The following is a 20,112-nucleotide window of genomic DNA, read 5'->3' on the forward strand; positions in this document are numbered from 1 at the left end:
GAGGTGGCCACATTTTCCAAAGGAATGTGAGAGGCCTCCAGGAGCTAAGATCAGCCTATGGCTGATGGCTAGCAAGAAAATGGGGACTGAGGCCTGTAACCACAAGGAGCTGAATACTTCCACTAACTACATGAGCTGGTGAACGCATCTGAGCACTAGAAAAAAAGCGGTTCTAGTTGAGGGCTTGAAAGTCTTGTGAGATGCTATTTGGAATACCTAGCTAAGTGGTGTCGAGACTCCAGAACCATAGAAATAATAAGATGACCAAATGACTAGGTTTGTGTACTTTTTTAAACTGCTAACTTTGTGGTATTCTGTTGCACACCAGCATAAAACTAAACCAATCCACACAGGCTGCAGTGGGCGCTGTATCTTTTAAGAGAATCCAGGCTTTGCATACTAGAAGGGGAATATTCCCAGCCCCTTCAACACGAAGGCTTACTGGCCCTCTTTGGATACATATGCTACAAAAGCACAGAGGAAGACGCTCGGTCCAGTCTTCTCCTCTGAGCTTATCTTCAGCTGCTAGGAAAGTACATCCTGGAACCCAGTCGGTTCTGATTCATCTACTCTTGTTAACTCCACATTAGGAGAGACAGAAGACAGACAGAGTCAGAGTGAGATGGAGAAGGCCTTGCTAAATTTTTCAAAACAACTCTCTCAGAGAGAAGATACCTTTAATGCAAAATCCTTCATAAAAATGTTTCCACAAACCCTTTTACTCACTTCATATTCTTTCAGTAGCCACATGCTTCCATATGTATTTTAATACCATGCTTAACTGCCATTTTATTTTCCTTAAATTTTTATTTTTCACAAGACTTTGCACAGGCACTGGAGAAGAGGTGACAATAGCTTCACTGGTTATATTTTCTTATTCTTGACTAAGCAAAGAACTCATATGTATCAAAGATCAAAGTTAAATTTGATATTCCTCTTATTAATGTTCCCCTGAGGTGTACTACTCCTGACACTTCTACTTTCTATCTAAAAATCACCATTTTTTAAACCACATTATTTTTATGGGTAGCCTTCCATACAGGGCATTTTTGATACCCCACTCCAAAAGTTTTCATTGCTGTTCAAAATGTACTGTTCTGGTAACATTTAAAGAACCAACCAGCTTCTTTGAGCTGCACATGAGGTGTGGCTTGCTGGGCTCAGGTCCTGAGAGCAGCCCCATGTTGGCACTACAGCAAAATTAGAAATAAATATTTCAATTGGGCCAACAGTGATGCTAGGAAATACTTTGGTGTGAGACTATTAATCCTATGAATGTTAGGGATTAATTTTATTGTGCTATCATACACATATCCAACTATTAAATATACCCATACATAATACACATATAGCATCGCTTTATATTCCCAATTACCATTTATTATAGTCTCTAGCAAGATGAGCATTTATAAAAGTTTTATCTGACCACATCATGACCACATATGCATATTTTGGGGTCTAAGACAGTTTCTTTGTGAATTATTCTATATATCTTGGCTTCCTTATCTGTAAAGTGTATTCACAATAGTGTGAATGTACTTAGTGCTACTGAAATATACATTTAAAAGTCATTAAAACAGTGAAATCTATAATATAGATCAACCACAATGTAAAAAATATATCACTTCCACAACCAGAAGATACTGAGAGCACACAAAAATTTTTGTAGAGAATATGTTTAAAGTTGTTTATACCAGTCCAGTCCCTCAAAGTAGTGAAGAAAACTGAAGACCAAAGAGGTTTGAATATCTTATTAATGTCAACTAATGAGGGAAGTGTTAGAAAATCTAAACTATTTCACAGAATTGTGAAAAATGCAAAGATATCTTCTATAACTAACCTATGGCAAGAAATAGCAATTTTAGAAACTATTTATATGCTTTAAATTTTAATTCTTGCTGATTCTTGAATTTTGAGACGCCCTGTATTGAGGACAATCAGGGCAAAATGGACCAGATGGTGACACTGGCCACTTGTGGCCATCACTGCCCAGGATTTACTACCCATAATATCTCTTACTCTTTCAAAGGCTCACATGATATAAGGTAACAGGTGCACTGTGGCTCTCACACTCCAGGATTTTAAAAGATTTTAAAAGAATACTTGATTCATTAAGGTTCATTTTTTTACGAGCTGACTGTCCTTAACTATTTTCACACGGCCTTCCCTATGATCATTCTGACCAGCACAACTTCAAATATGACCATATTCAAGGGCAGTTCCAGAAGGTTAACTTCCAGGCACCAGCACCATTCCAAGACACAGGTCCAGCCTTGCGATGGGATATGGCATTTTTATTCAGAACTACACAAACAGCAATGTCAGGTTAATACGATTCCTTTCCTTGCTATGGGAATATCATAATAGTGCCCTCCAGTGCTTCATAAAAAGCTACCTAAAATAATCCTTCATACTCTGAAACAGATAATTACATTTAGGAAACTGACATTTTAATTAAACTTCTTATAATTCACCAGTAGTCTTGGGTTATACAACTCAAGAAGGACTTGAATAAGCAGTCTTACAACCAAGATCTTCTACATGCTTCACTCCAATTTTCAAATGTTTCACAAGGCATTTTAAAGAAATCCAAGTCAAACTGCAGAATATAGGTACTTGTATTTCAAGTTAATACTGATTTTATTGGAAAAATGATAACTTCTAGTCATTCATGTTAAAGACTAAAATTAGTCAATGATTGGTATGGTTATGTCTATACTTATATATAAAATGAGACACTAAATTGTTCCCTTGGAATAAAAAGACCTCAAATGGCTTCCAAATTTTCTTAGGACCCTGGAAAAGTAAAATTTTTAAAAAAAGGAAAAGAGAAATAAAACCCTCACTTGTCCAATGAATGAACCAACAAACCAACAAGAGAAAACTCGATGCCGTGGCAAAGGCAGCATGGATGCTCCACTACTTCAGGCTAACAAGGGTGATTTATACGAGACTGGTTAGAGGAGCTAATTTTGAAAAGAATAAAAACTTCCATATGATTAAGTATGTTTAAGTGTCAATTAGTACCTAAATTATCTCTCCCCAACCCTGAAAATACTTGCTTTATTGAGAGCAGGTTTCTGATTTTAGAACAGCAACAGACACTTTGTCAAACACCCATCAGGCTGACAAGATAGGAGACCAGAAGCCAGCTCAAAGCTACAGGGGGCCAGCGGTCAGAGAAAGGCAGATATAAGAAAATTAGGGAGAATCTCCTACAAAGGACAGAAAAAGAGACTCTAAAAAGGGAAGGGGGATTATAGAACAAATATTGGAGAGTAAAAATGGAAAACAAAGAAACTGAGGCTGCTGGAAATGGAAAAGAAAGAACAGAGAAAATGTCTGTCTGCAAGCACAGGAAGACTTCCACACCTTGACATGTTAGAAGCTGGTTGGGTAAAAGAAGGAACAAGGGCCATCCCTTCTACTCATTAACCAGCCTGGAACCTCAGCTTGGTCAGGGCTGGCACTCCTTTTTAGGAATGGCAATAAAAAGCTAGTAGGTGTGGTGGTGAACACCTGTAATTTCAGTACTCGGGAGCTGAGACAAGTGGAGCCCAGGTTCAAGGCCTGCTCCAGCAACTGAGCAAGACTCCAGCAACGTAGCGACACTCTTGTTTCCTAATAAAAACTAAAAGGGCTGGGAGTGTAGCTCAGAGATAAAATGGCCTTTCATTCAATCCCTGAGAGAGAAAGAAGCCATATTGACTACTTTAGAGAAAACGAAATTGTCTTGGGAATGTAATATACTTGATTGACTTAATACAAATTATTAACTAGGCAATTCCCAATGTGTCTATGCCCTTTAAATGAGAATCAATGATTGGCAACAGCTGCCAAGGGCCGAGGACACAATCTTTGCTTCCCGTTATGGCTACCTAGGAGTCCACTCTTTGACCCCTAGCTTTCCTTTCTCTCCCTCTCATTCCTTTCTTCCTCTCCCACCGATTCCTCATCACAGATACCTGAAATCTAATCTTTATGCCTGAGATAGTCTACATCCGGAACTCTGCTTCAGTAGTTGTGCTGCCTCTGTTCATTCATGCACACTTGTTTATAGGTTTTCTGAGCATCCAGCTCTAACTCTGGCTGCATAGTAGGATCACCTGAAACACTTAAAAAAAACCTGATGGGCGAGCTCCATTCTTGGAGATTCTGATTTAACTCACTTAGCATAGGGCCAGGCATTAGTATTTCTGAAAAAGATATCTAGTGGATATCTGGACATGCCTAAATTTTCAGAGAAGCAAAAGTAAGTAAATTATATTACTATGTTAAAAAGTTAACAAAGATTTGTCTATATTAAGCACTATGGAGACAAATAAAGTAAAACAAGAAAGATGGAGAAAAGAGAGAAGGGAGATGGGGTATAATTTTAAATAGGTAGTCAAGAGCAATTTCTTTGAGAAGGTTATATGTGAACAAAGATCTGAGGGGAAAAAAAACAAGGAGAAAACATCATGCTGATGTCTGGGGTAAGAGTTAAGGCAGTGCAAAGGTCTTGACATGGAAACTCATCCAGCACTTTGAAAGGTGAGTAAGGAGCCAGTGGTGCTTCAGCAGAGGGAATGGAAGGAGACTAGCAGGGGGCCTGGCCAACAGGGTGGGCAAAGAAGGACAGACTGTATGGGGCTTTGTGGGTCACACTAAAGGTATTAGTTGTTGCTATGGGGAATTGGGGAGCCACGGAAGGCCGGCTTCTGTGCTGAATTGAGCATTCAGGAGCAAAGGTAGAAGTAGACAGAGGCCATACTGAATCAGTCCAGTCATACACATACCAGTGACCTGAACCACAGTTGTAGCAGCTAGAGGTGGTATAAAGTCATCAGATTTCGGATATATTTGAAATTATAATCAACAGAATTATTTGACAAACAGGCTATAGGGCATGAGAGAAAAAGAAGACTCAGGGATGAACACAAGGTTTTTGGTTTGAGCACTTGGAAGGCGTTGCAGCAACTAAGAGAGTTTGAAAAGAAGATAACATGCCATGTCTGAGATGCCTATACTTCTAAAGAGACACAACACATAAATTAAGGAGTCATCAGCACATAAGTGGTATATACAGTTCTAAATTTAATACATAATTGTCATTAACTGCATATATATATATACATACATATATGTATGTATGTATGTATGTATGTATGTTAAAATCACTAGGTTAACTCAGTTCAAATATTAGTATTACAATTTATAGTGAATAAAATAAATTAAGTGACTAAATTAATATATAGAAATATACTTAACAGTAATAAAATATAATACACATAGCTTAGATAAACTTTAAAAAAAATACATTAACAGTAATAGCGTCCCCACACCATAGGCAGCAGTTACACGGCTAGGTTCATTTCTATCAATGCATAATTCAACCTTCATGGTCCTAGCACATGTCCTCTATAAAGCCACCGGGAAACTACAACCAGGGCCAGAGACTGTATTCTCTGTACACCACTGTTAGCACTCATTTTCCCATTACAGTGTTAACCAGGCTGTTTTCTAATTTGGTCTAAGTAAGTACGTGTTGCTCCCATCAGAGTCAGTGGTGAGCTACTGCAGGTCAGAACCTATAACTTATTCATATATATATATATATATATATATATATATATATAACCAGTGCTTAAAACATCAGGAGGAGTGTATTGATTTAATGTTTAGATTGGAAATCAAGATCAAACTTCAGAGGCAATTTCATTTATTTAAGTTTTCAGAAATCAGTTCTCTATTCTTCTAACTCTATGGGGATATCAGATGCTACATGCTTTTAAAAGCACTCTATTTGAATATAAGTGGCACTAATATGTAAATATTAAGTAATAAAAAACAACATTCTCATACTACATAATTAAAGGCCATTTGAGAACAAGAGACATAATGAACTCTATTTACATATTTGTTCTTAAAAATGCAGAACATTTTTTAAGCCTCTGTAAGTTGTCAGGATTTTAATGTATGTGCCAGGAATTTTGAGTAGTTCACCAAAATTTTAATCAGTGTCTTCTGCTGCAGAAATGTGAATTTGTTAATTGGATTTCTGCTTCTTAGTGTACCAATTCAGAATGGATACTGTGCTCCTCCTCTTTCACTCTGGCAGGCAGTACAGTCCTAATTGACTTTTTTTCTAGTACTTTTCTTTCCACCAAGTCTCTTTTTTTTCTCCACATAAGACTTGCAGAGCTCATAACACACTACAAACAGCACTTAAAGTTAGCAGCACTATAAGCAGTACTGTCACATATTTTACTCAGCATGAGCTAAGAATCAGAATTTCTCTTCAATTAAAAAAATAAAATGTTCACACTGTTTGACTTAAATAAGAAAAATAATCAAAGCTTAAATAAATTAAGGGCAAATTAAGTCAAATGTAAGCAAGGAGAGACTGTCGTATCTAATTGGGCTGGTTGCATAATGCTTTCATTTTCTCATACCAGGTTCAAAGATGAAGGAAGGAAGAGGGAGAAAGGAAGAGGAGGAAAGGAAGAGAGAACAGAAGGAAAAAACAGAGTTCATCAAATTTTGAATTAATTTTAGACATTTACATCCATGCATCATACCTCAATGGGTCAAAAAGTTTGAAAATATATTCTTATGTCTTACAACCTTATTTTTTAAAGTAGTAAATTAACAAAAATGTCATTAGCCCAAATAAGAGGTAATCACATCTGAGTCATGCAGCCTGTACACTGTCTATTAAAGTAAAACAGTCAAGCCATTTTATTCTTTATTTTTAAACATGTCAAGCTAAAAAACAAAGGAATGACATTAATGATTTATAAAACAGTTCCAAGAAGCAACAGTGTTTGGCTTACAAAGGATTAAATTTGGAAGTGATAAATTTTAGTTCCTGGCTTCTCTAATTACACTAGTGTTAAGAGCTAGAAGTGAAGTTAAAGTTCTAACTTAATGACTATGCCATACACAGAAGATCAGAAATTTTCATGAAATTGTAATCAGAAAGGTCTTCATGAAGTTTGCACTGATACTAAATAATGTAGAAAATGAAATTATAATATAGACCTTTTTCCAAAATGAGCTCTAAAATTTTATAACTTTGATTTATATATTAAAGCACTACTTTCTGATACAAAGAATTGTCCAACTGCAATCCTGTTTTCTCAACCAATTTTGTCCATCCGTGAGTTCAGGTTTCATATGAAACTTAAAATGACAAAAAATCTATTGTAAATGTAAGATAAAACTTCAAATATCAATTTATGATCTACATTAATATTATATATTTTGAGTCATTTATATCTATTTATAAAAAGCATGACAAAGATTTTTGAAAACTAAAAAAAAGTGCTAACAACATGTAAGTAATTTTTAGTTGTCAATACTCCAAGATAACTTCAGATAATTAGCAACTAATAACCAATAACTCAAATAATAGGTTTACAACAGTTAACTTCTTCTGTGGTGAGTTTTTTGTTCATTTAATTCTGTGGACTGATATTATGGATTACAGCAATGAGAAAACATCCCAATTTTATACTTAGTAAGAGTGTATGTTAAATTTTTTTATAATTGATCAGCCAGCCCTCCATTCCATTCTTTTGATTGATCATGGCCTTGTAGCTTCATTATTCTTAGTTACCATGCAATTGGCCTGCCCTGATCTCTCCAGTTAAAGCTTGTGTAGATTCAGAAAAGCAGAATAGGGGCTAGCAGAATAGTGCTAGTCTAAGGAAGGTAAGTCTAACAAATTGTACATCCAGTTTGATCCAAATTTTTATGACTCCCTGAAACAAATAGTTCTATTCTCTTAAGTGTATTCTTATATTGGAAAAAAAATAATAAAAAAAAAGAATGAGCCAGGCGTGGTGGCACACGCTTGTAATCCCAGAGCTTGGGAGGCTGAGACAGGAGGATCACACAGGTTCAAAGCCAGCCTCAGCTACTGACTGAGGCTCTCAGAAACTTAGTGAGACTGTTTTCAAATAAAGTATAAAATAGGTCTGGGAGTATAGCCTAGAGGAGAAAAGCCCCTGGCTTCCATCACAGTACCACCAAAAAATAAAATAAAATAAAAACTGAGAATGATGCAAAAAGGAAGATGTATCTATCAGGGTCTAGTCAGAAAAACAGAAACTACTATAAGAGTTAAATTATATGAAGAGAATTTCATTAATGAAATTACTTATTCTAGTAAAAGAGAAGCTGAGTATACATACTGGATTTAGCAGCAGCAGGAAACCAGCAACCACAGCTGGACAGACAAAAGCAACAGTCAGTGCTGCTGGACCCCACAGGCCACACCAGCCTGTACCAGCTGGAGCTGCAGGAGTTCCAGTGAGAGCTGGAACCATGAGAACAAGAGTGTTGCCAGTAGTGCTAGGACAGTATGACGAGAGGAAGGTGGAGAAATGCTCCCTCCCTTTGGCCTTCCTGTTTCCCACTAAATGCATACTGCAGGCAGGCGAAAGCCCCTGTAGAATACAGGCATGCTTACAGAGAAGAAAGACCTGAGTGCAAATAGGCTGAGGACCAGCATTAAGTGAAAAGAAAAAAAAGGGATAAGAGTGTGGGCTTCCAACAATGAAAAGAAGGAAAGACTAGTGGGAGGTCTTGATAAAACCCCAGAAGCAGGTATGACTGTCACAGTATTCCTATTCCTTGCCTAGAATCCCATGGTACTGCTCAAGTTTGTTTTCTTCTTTGAGCCAGATAAAAGTTGTAAAATGTATAACTTAAGCAGCTTTCTCAGGCACAAGGGTATTTGTTTCACTGTTAAAGATCCAAGATTGATAGCCAATTGCGTGAAGAAAAATACCTCTGATCAAATACAATACCCAAGTGCTTCCTCTAGTGAATATAACAAAAGAAGCTTTTCCTTGGGGGTGAGTGGGATATGTTGGTGGCCAATCTTCCCACTAGGCTACAATCAATGGAAGGGAAATCTGCAGTGAAGGAAGCAGGTGTCCCCCTGAGGGTTAGTGAATACCCTGCCATCAAGAACCTTTGTCTAAATGTCTGTGATGCCTCTGGACTGTAGAGCAAACACAGGAGGAGCTCAGTTGCCTTCAGTCAATGGACTCTACTGAACACCACTATTGGATGAAGGTGTCTGGAGAAGGGAAAGCTCAGAACTAAGCCTTAATCTATACATTATTGTAGAAAATAATGAATAATAATTAGAGGTCCAAGTTCTGGTTAAATATTGAGGAATCCAGCTAAAATTTAGAGCATCCTATTATCTCATAAATAATCTCACTTCTAATAGAGTTACGAAGGAAGCCAATTTTCTATTTTCAAAGAACGCAACAGAAGATACGACTGAATTGGTCTTCCTTTCAGTATTCTGGAGCCTCTTTAAAATCTTATAGTCTATTCTAGATCATTTTTACAAGCATCACATAATGTTAAAATTGTGAGGAAATTTTTGACTCTTTGGATTCTCTTTAATTAACAAGGGCATATTGGGTACAGGATATTGAAATACCTATGTGAATACACATGTAATTATGTATACATACAGGTACTTCTTGTGCTGACAAGGATTGCCAAGGTGCAGTAAAATCAGAGCATAAATGAGGTTGTTAGATGAATTACAAATAAAATATTGTTAAGTTAAAAGTTCAAAAGAATTAAGTATAACCAGTAATGCTTTTAAGCAGTTATTTTTTAAAAATTAGACTCTTTAATTCTATAATTCTCAACAAATGTTTGCCTTAAAATAATAAATGAGATGTGGGAGCACAGTAGTATAATAGTACAGTAACAGTTTTTCTCGGTAGCATATTTCCTCATTAAATTAAATTATTAACTTATTCTCATTAAGCTCCAAATCTGGTTCCTCTAAGTCAAGCTGTCTAACCTGGTGACTTACAAACAGGATCCCCAAATTTTCAATATCATCATTTATATACAGTTTACAAAACTGAGTGATGCAGACATACTGATACCCCAGATAAAATTTCTGTCACAGAACAGTGTGAATGAATTTGAGAATATATAAAAAAGAATGAAACCAGCATCTTGCAATAAGGTTACTCTTAGATAAAGGCTGACCTAATGTGCTTAAGACCAGAAAAATTTGAAATCCTTTTTTATAAGAATATTTGCAACAAAACTAACAATTCATAGATAAGTGTGCAATAATAATTTCAAATGTGAACTGAATAGAATCACAGTGGAAAAATATTTAAAATATAAAGCCATGATCTGAGAAAGGCCCTTAAAAAATATTGCCAACTCTATTCACTTTAGAATTATATATTTATACTAAAGCCTGAAGCTATCATTTTATCAAAGGATAGGTACCTAAAAGAAACTCATTTGTTCATTTTATTTGTTAGAACTTTCACAAAATGAGTCATTTGAAAAATGAATTCATTTATTTTACTAGTGCCATATTGATACATCTTGCTACATTCTTGCTGAAAAGAAAATGTAGCACCAATATATACTGCAACTACTGTAATTTTTTTTTTTTTTTTTAGGTACTGGGAATGGAACTCAGGGGCATTCTACCTCCGAGCAATACCCCCAGCCCTATTTTTTATTCTTAATTTTGAAACAGTATCTCACTGGGTTGCAAAGGGCCTCACTAAGTAGTTGAGGCTGTCTGGGAACCCAGATCCTCCTGTCTCAGCCTCCCAAGTGCTGGGATTATAAGCTTGCGCCACCATGCCAAGCTAGAGAAAACATAGTTATTAATCTTAACATTCAGCATTGGCATTCAAGTAGAAAAATTGTCATAAATTTTTAATAAGATTTATTTTCATGAAAATTGTTTTACTTCATTATTTTAATGAAAGAATTTGAGTGAACCTGGACTAAAAAGTTATATAAAAAAAAACTTCTGTACATCATGATAAATACTTTCTTCATAAATTCATTTTTTTTTTTACTTCTTTAGGTATCTGCCAAGTATTCATTCTTATATAACTCTACAGGAAGATACAAGTTATTATCCTCAGTCTGCAAATGAAACCAAGGCAGAGAAATTAGGTGACTGTCCAAGGTCATCTTATCAGCAGCCATACCAGCAGCTCTGATGATGGCAGTAGGTAGTATCCTGGCCTTTGCAAACTTTTAAGAAACAAAAAGAAATCAATTAATGGATCATTTCAGGCCTAGATCATTATTACTTACACTCTCAATATTCAATTTCTGGCTCAGTCCTTAACTGCTGAAAGGCTAAAAGAAAACTAAAAACATGGTCATGCACCAAACACCTTTCCCCCTTCATTCACTAAGTCTATTCACTAGGGAATATTTCAGAAATGAATAAATTTAAAAACATATTTTCCACAGTTCAGAATACCATTGGAGTACCACTCAAGTACCATCATTTATCAAAAACAAATAAAGTGGTAATCTATGACTAAACAGTAATCTTATCCCTCAAGTTGTAAAATAGTATGTCCTTCTATTGGAATAAGGTATTCAAATTGATCAGTTGTTTTGAAAATTTAGAAGACAAGAAAGTTCATATTTCATTTTTACTCTCTGAATAAACAAGAAAAAGAAGAGGAAAATTGAGTTAGCTGCATGAGTGATCATTCTTTCAGTTACTTATGTTAAATCGACTGAAAAAAAATCAATTTTCTTTTCCTTTAAAAACACTTCACATTTTCAAACATAAGCACTTTTAAAATAAGTATTGTTGTTTTTAAAGTTCTTTACATGTGATTATGGTCCAAGAAAATATCACAACTTTGAGCATTTTGTTTAGCTGTTGGTTATTTTTCTGAGAAACATTGTTTTCTTAAAACAAACCAAACTCAACCAAACCTATACTCAACATATTGCATGAATCTGTTTATAAAATGAATAACTAAAACAGTAAGATCCAATGTAACACCAGAATTGATATTATTAACAAATACAATTTTAAGATACATAAAAAATCTAAAAATAAAGTACATATATCTACCTCTCATTTATAACAAATACAAAATTTTAAAGTTAGCATATATAATAAAATGAACTTTTGTCAAAAACTCCTCCTTAATAAGCCATTTAAAATAAAAATCTTGACTACTGATTGAAATCATTTGTGAGCTGATAAATCAATTCACAATGGGTATTTCACATTAAATTAACAAATCCAGTCAGGCATGGTGGCATACTCCTATAATTCTAATACTTGGGAGGCTAAGACAGGAGGATTGCAGGTTCAAGACCAGCCTCAGCAATTTAGCAAGGCCCTCAACAACTTAATAAGATCCTTTTTAAAAATAAAGTAAAATAGAGCTGGTGGTATAGCTCAGAGGTAGAGTGTTCCTGGGTTCAATCTCCAATATCAAACACACACAAAGAAAAAAATCTAGAAGATTTCTGCGGCTTGCACCCCAATTAACATGTAAAAATAACTGGCCACTGAGTGTGGTAGCACGTGCTTGTAATCCCAACACTTGGGAGACTAAGACAGGAGGGTCACAGGTTCACAGCCAACCTTAGCAACTTAGTGAGACCCTGTTTTAAAATAAAAGAATAACATAGTACTGAAAGTGTAGCTTGGAGGTAGAATGCTCCTGGGTTTCAATTTATTTGGGTATACACCAAGTAGCAAGATTGCTAAATATTACAGTAATTCTATTTTTTTTTTAAATCTCCAAACTTCTTTTCATAATGACTGTATTAACTTACATTCTCACTAAAAGTCTACTCATCCTCACCAACACTTGTTACCTTTCCTCTTTGTGATAACAGCCATTCTCACAGACATAAATTAATATCTTGTTATGATTTTAATTTGCATTTCCTTGATGATTAATGACATTGAGCATTATGCCTTTTGGATATTTATACTCTTTTTAGAAAAATGTCTATTCAGGACTTTTTCCTATTTTTAAAATCAAGTTGTTTTCTTACTATTGAGCTTATTATATATTTTAGATATTAACCTTTATCAAACGTATGGCTTGCAAATATTTTCTCCTATTTCATAAACTATCTTTTTACTCATGGTTATTTTCTTTGCTCTGCAGACAAAACTAATTTTGTGTGTAGATTTCATAATCTCAATATATTTTTGAGTGCTTAACCAATATAGAATGCCTGGGCTAAACCCCATTAAGTTATGCTATATTTTCATTTTTTAATCTTTCTTTCTTTCTTTCTTTCTTTCTCTTTTCTTTTCTTTTCTTTTCTTTTTTTTTTTTTTGTGTATATGTGTGTGTGTGCAGTACTGGGGAATGAACCCAGGGGCATTCTACTTCTGAGTTACCACTCCAGCCATATCTTAATTTTTATTTTTGAAACAGGGCCTAAGTTGCCAAGGCTGCCCACAAACCTGCAATCTTTCTGTCTCGGCCTCCCAAATAGTGGGATACTGATGGGCACCACCATACCAGCTTCATATTATATATATACTTTGACAACTTTTGTTTAGAAGGTTTCCATCTATATTCATGAAAGATAGTAATAGAAAATTTTCTTCTCCTATAATATCCTTGTCGTTTTGTTAATAGGATAACAATGGCCTCACTTCTAGAGGAGACACATTGAATTGGTATTATTTCTTCCTTGGATATTTGGTAAAATTCACTCAGGAAGTCAGCTGGACTTGAAAGTGTTATCAGTGGGGAATGGGGAGTCTTTGGCTACAGATGCAATTTCTTTAAAAGATATAGGAGTATTTGGGTTATCTATGCCTCTCCTCTCTCCTCTCTCCTCTCTCCTCTCTCCTCTCTCCTCTCTCCTCTCTCCTCTCTCCTCTCTCCTCTCTCCTCTCTCCTCTCTCCTCTCTCCTCTCTCCTCTCTCCTCTCTCCTCTCTCCTCTCTCCTCTCTCCTCTCTCCTCTCTCCTCTCTCCTCTCTCCTCTCTCCTCTCTCCTCTCTCCTCTCTCTCTCTCTCTCTCTCTCTCTTTCCTTTTGCTTTTTTTTTTATGAGACAAAGTCCTCATTATGTTGTCCAGGCTTTCTCCAAATTCCTAGATCCAAGCATTTCTTCTGACTCAAGCTCCCAAGAGCTGGGACTAAATGAAAGTGCCACTGTGGATAGCTATCTTTTTTTTTTTTTTTTTTTTTTTTGTGGTACTGGGGTTCCTGGAAACCCTTCTACCTCCAGGCTACACTTCCAGACCTATTTTATACTTTTTATTTGGAAACAGGGTCTCTTAAGCCAGCGAGGCTGACTCCGAACCAGCGTGATCCTCCTGTCTCTGCCTCCCAAGCGCTGGGATTACAAGTGTGCGCCACCATGCCCAGTTATCTATGTCTTTTTGAGTGGGCCCTGCAGTTTTTATCTTTCAAATAAATGTTTTATTTCATGCAAATTTCTGAATTTACATGCATAAGATATGTTCATAATAATCTTCTAATTATCTTAATATCTGCAGAATCTGTATGTTGCCCCTGACATGGTAATGGAAATTTCACCTTTTCTCCTTTTTTAAAATCAGTCTGGTGAGGAATTTACTGGCTTTTATGTATCTTGTCCAAAGAACCAGCTTTTGCTTAATTCACTAATTTTCTCTTTTCTTTTTGTTTTCTATTTTGTTGATTTCTACTTGGATTTTTACTATTTTCTTTCTTCTGTTCACTTAGGGTTTCAATCTGCTCTTCCTTGTCAAGTTTCATAAAATGGAAGCAGGGATTATCAATTTGAGATCTTTCCTTTTTTTCATCTATAGGCATTTAGTTCTATTCATTTAACCTAAGTAGCAATTTATCAGCATGGCACTAAATCTCCTCTATTATGTTTTCATTCTCTTCAAAACCCTTCTTAATTTCTCTTTTGACTTCTTCCTCACTCATGAGTTATTCTGGATTGGATGCACAAAGGAGGATCCCCCATAGATATCTGTGCAGTTCTCTCCATTTTAGCACTCTGTCCTCTGAAACCTAGCTGCCTTGGCCTCTCTGGACCCTCCAATCTGTCTAGTCACCACAAATAGTTTGCTGAACTTTGCCTTGGCTACCCCTCCCTGCGCTACAATCTGTAGACTCTTTGAATGCAGTATACTTAGATAATCACAGGGCTTTTAAAATTTGTTTCCAATATCTCAGAGATCACTGTTATTGGTTGTCTGATATCTAGAGTCTTAAAAACTATTGTTTCTGTCTATTTGGGGGGTTTGTTTCAGGGAAGAGAGTAAATATGGTCCTTGTTACATTTTTGTTAGAAAAAAAGTTTTCTGTCGTTTATAGCATTATGAAATAATAATTTTTATATATTTTTTGTCTTGCTTCCTTGCAGCCATTTTCTTCTTTGATACTCAAAGTTCACCAACTTAAGCCAATGGGAATAATTGCATTTGGCTTCTGAGTACTTCAGAATGTCCCTGCAAGTCCCTTTAGTGGCAAATGACATATAGGTACCATAGTATATACATGGATTAACTACAAATTTGCATTTGCTAAATTTGTTTTGAAAAGTAGAAGAGCAGGATACCAGGAGAATCACAGCAGTTTAGGAAGAAGTCTTCCTATTCCAGTACTGTTAGGTATTAACAGAATCTACCTAATACTAAGGATGCATCATTAACTGAGAATATTAAAGTAAAACTAAATCCAAGAGACCACGATAGTTGGACATCAATATTCTTCCATCTACTCCTAATCTTTTGGCCTTTAGTTTAACAACCTAAGATGTCACAAATTACCAACTTTCCTGACCTACCAAAGACTCACTGAGAGGCCATCACAGCTCCTTCTAGCCCAAAGATTCCTAAATTCATAGATTCTTTGTGGTACAAAAAATTCTGGATCTAGAAGTTGACTATTTGATCCAGGCATGTCATTTCATAGTTAGGAAATTAAAGCACAGTGATTCTATCCCATTTGGCTCAATTTACAAACTTAGAAAGGCAAGGACAGTAAAGAAACTTGTTACAGAGATTTTGTAAATACTATAAAAAGTAAACGTATTTATAGTGGCAGTTCTCAATACTCAGTGTTCCTAATCATTAGTTTAAGTATATATACTATACATATTATATATATATATATATATATATTTATATATATATATATATATTTATATATATATATATATAATATATATATGAGAAAAATCTTTTTAGGGGCACTCATATTTATATTGTATGAATATAATAGCAATTGATAAAATACTATAAGAATGCAAATATTTTAAAACAAAACACTTTAGTTATATTAAAACCAGAATTCTACCCTTGGTTTTCATGGAAAAAAAAAAAAACAATTAAGATAGTTTTGCCAAATAGTATGCATGTTTAAAATGCAATCTTGCCTTTACTTGAATCTAAGAAACTAAGCAATATTATGCCATGGACTAGCCTTCTCATCAAAGCAAAGGCTTTGTAGGAAAAAAAATATGTGCCTCAGAACTTTGTGGACTAGCTTTAAAATGAGTCCAGATGATTCTGACTGCTAACAGACCACACCAGCACCCCATCTGTAATTTTCAGAAGACCCTTTTCAGCAAATTGAACTTTCCAGCCCAGACATTTGCTGTAGCTGCTGTTTGTCACAGAGGATAACTCTATTTTTTAAGTACCAGTGTACCATAATTTTTGGCTATCTCAAAATGCTCAGAGAAGCACTTACTGAACTAATAAGTCTTGTTTTGTATTTAATGAGTACAATTTTGAGTGATCATAAAAATCCTACATATGGTCATTACAACGCTTGTGCACAATCTGTTCATCTGATGGCATTTCTACTTCACACTCTAAACAGCATTACATGGGGCTAGAAAAACATTCATCTACTGAGATGTTTGGTCCAAGGTTATAGGAAATGAATAAAGGATTATGGTTACATATGGTCTTACATACACTAAGATGTTCTGTTAGAGCAATAATTGAGGAAAACAGTCCCGTCCTCTCTCTAGCTTTAGGCTCTGGTGCTCAAAATACAATTAAATCTGATCAGTCATTTAAGACACAGTACAGCTACAGGCTCTCTTTCAAATATATACACTAAAAGAAAAAGACTTGATTTTCTTTTAGTTAAAAATGAACTGCTTTTCTGTTGTCTTGACACTAAGTTAGACACTGTGTATATGATACCTTATGTAATTCCCTGGGGAAAAAATTCCCTACCTCATTAATAAGTGGCAGGGCAAAGAATCAAACTGGAGCTGACAGTGGAGATCAGGCTCGTATCCACTTGCTGTATCTCCCTACCACAATGTTAGGCCCATAAATATTTGTTCTTTTACTTGAATCGAAACCATTACCAACTTAACTATAAGCTTGAAGAGATCAAGCCCAAAGAAATCTGGGATTTTACCTGGTTACTGCACTGTGCTGCAACACAGAAATCTTCTAATTGTTACAGTATGAAAGAAGTTTGACTAAAAAGGATTACTCAGCCACTAAGTAAAAAAGACAAGACTTAAACTCATTCTCCTAAGTACTATATGATAGAATTAAAAAGCTATGGAATAACAAATTCAGACAATGCCTAGGTAAATTTTACAGTGACCAGTTTTTCCATTACATGAAAGTAAGAATTAATTCCAAATTTTCTTTTAGCTCTGGAAAGCAGTAGAAATGAGACGCCATGAAAAATAATAAAGGAAATGGTGTTATCACCACTAATAAAATATGAGATTCCATGTATTTGGTACATTAATAAACTCTCTGGGCTATCAGGTAAATCTTTGACATACATTCACCTCTCTTCTCACCTTACATATTCAGCTTAATCATATGCATTTACCATATTCGCTTTTTTCCTTTGGTGGTACTGGGGTTCCTGGAAACCCTCCTGCCTCCATCCTACACTCCCAGACCTATTTTATATATATATATATTTTTTTAATTTGGAAACAGGGTCTCTTAAGCCAGCACAACTGGCTTCGAACCTGCAAAACCCTCCTGTCTCTGCCTCTCAAGCGTGGGGATTACAGGCATGCACCACCACGCCCGGCTCTACCTTATTCACCTTTTAAACTCAAGCAATAGCCAGGCGTGGTGGTGCACACTTATAATCCCCCTGCTTGGGAGGCTGAGACAGGAAGATCGCACAGGTTCAAAGCCAACCTCAGCTACTTAGTGAGGCTCTCAGCAAGTTAGTGAGATGCTGTTTCCAATTAAAATATAAAATAGGTCTGGGAGTATACCCCAGAGGTACAAAGTCCCTGGGTTCCACCCCCAGTACCACCAAAAAACTAAATAAACTCAATCAATATATCTTTTTTTTTTGGGGGGGTGGTACTGGGGTTCCTGGAAATTCTTCTACCTCTGTGCTACACTCCCAGACCTATTTTATACTTTTGATTTAGAAACAGGGTCTCTTAAGCCAGTGAGGCTGGCTTCGAACCTGCGCAATCCTCCTGTGTCTGTCCCAAGCGCGGGGATTACAAGTGTGTGCCACCATGCCTGGCACTATCAATATATCTTTTAAAGGTAACACATTAATATCTAAATGATTCTTGTCACATATATCTGTTTTTAATGTATATAGTTCATAATTGTTAGTGAAGAAAAAGCAAAAAGTAAGCCTCTTGTTTAAATAAGTGTCCATTTCAAAAAAGACAAGTTTGATTTTTTTTAAACTGGTTTGAAGTTTATCAAACACTAGTGTATAGAAGTATTTCTCAAATACCTAATATTCTGACTATTCCTCATTCAAGTACATTTAATAGCACTACATAGACAGGTATGGTGACACACACTGTAGTCTCAACTATTTGGGAGACTAGACTGGAGAACCATTTGAACCCATGAGAGTAAGATCTGCCTGGACAAGACATCAATATTCTGTCTCAAAAAAAACAATGTCAGGTCCCATCACCTGAATGATTCACAGAAACACCAAGGAGTTGTAGCCATGGTACCTACCTTGGTGAGGTGTATGACTCCTTTAGAAGTAACTGAACAACCCATGAAGCCAACGTACTGAAGTTCAGGACAGTGCTCAGCAAATGCTTTCACTGACTGGTCTGTCACCTGAAAAGACACACGAAGAAAGTGAGTAAAGGTGATAGTGTACTGATATCAAGAACTTGACTCCTACACACTCCTTCTGCCTCACCTTGCGTCATTTGTGTGTCACTTACCACTGGGTCATGGAGTCAAACACAAACATGATGCAATATTCCTGAAGTGTTTTTTTAAATCCTCCCTTGACCCCACATGCCCTTCTCACTATTGGTACATTTTTTTATTTATTCATAGACATCTCAAAGAGACGTTAACAGCTACCTCTTCCCCCTTTTATTTCTCCTCCTCCTTCTTCTTCCTCTTCCTTCTCCTCCTCCTCCCCTCTTCTTCTTTTCATCTCTCCTTTTCTTTCTCTTTCTTCACACACAGCAGCCATAGACTCTATTATCACTTTTCTTTTCAAAATACTCTTGTTTCTTATTATACAAGCAAATCAACTCCTTACCATATCCCACCAATGCTCTTGATAACTTGATCCCAATCAGATCTCAATTTTCTTCAATTCCACCCACCTGTTTAATTCTCTCATTTACTCTAGCCAAAGTGGCCTCACAGTCTTCCTCGAGCATGGTGCATCTGTCTCTGCCTTGGGATCCTTATATTTGTTCTTCCTTTTGCCCCCACTACATCCCCAGATGGTCACATGGTTCAGTTCTTCACCTCATTCACCACAGCCACTTCCTAAGATTCCTACTGCCCACCCCCACTCAAATAATACCAAACAATTCCACTAATCACTCTTTGTTTCCTACCTGCTTTGATTTTCTTCATGATACTTATCACTACCTGATTATCTTACACATTTACTCACATATTAGTCTTTTGTCTGTCTTCCCCCATCAGAATAACTAAAACCCCTCCTCCACAACTAAAGTTAACCAACCATTCTAGTCACTTCCTCTCAGTCCAAGCACTGGGAGAGCTGACCATCCCAACCAGGGCAGACATCCACCCAGCACCACTCATATGCCTTTAGCACCTACAACTTAGTGGGAAGTGGCATTTAGTGGGAAGAAATAAAATGTGTAAATGAATGATTTTGTTCTCTCTCTCTCTTTCCATAGACTCCATCATGCTTTTCACTTGTATTTCCTTTTATTTACTTTTAGACCAAGAGAATATTTGTATTATATTTAATATACTAATAAAAAATATCATTATGCTAGCAGCTTTATTTTCTCTGATAGAGTTGGTTTGTGTTATGCTTTATTTTCTTTTTCTCAAACAGGTTATTACCACATTGCCCAGGCTGGCCTTACACTACTAGGATCAAGAAATCCCCC

The 20,112-nt window shown here is 36.0% G+C and overlaps 1 protein-coding gene across 1 annotated transcript in view; it reads right to left on the reverse strand.

Annotated features, from left to right (window-relative positions):
• Positions 1 to 20,112, reverse strand: part of FBXL17 (F-box and leucine rich repeat protein 17) — a gene marked incomplete at both ends in the record, with an annotated part of 527,314 nt that overhangs the window by 333,716 nt on the left and 173,486 nt on the right. Inside the window, one exon of the mRNA XM_080692979.1 lies at positions 18,728 to 18,835. Coding sequence (XP_080549105.1) covers positions 18,728 to 18,835 — 108 coding nt within the window. The remainder of the gene's footprint in view (positions 1 to 18,727; positions 18,836 to 20,112) is intronic.

The sequence above is a fragment of the Muscardinus avellanarius genome, assembly GCF_963383645.1.
Source record: "Muscardinus avellanarius genome assembly, chromosome: 1".
Lineage (NCBI taxonomy): Eukaryota > Metazoa > Chordata > Mammalia > Rodentia > Gliridae > Muscardinus > Muscardinus avellanarius.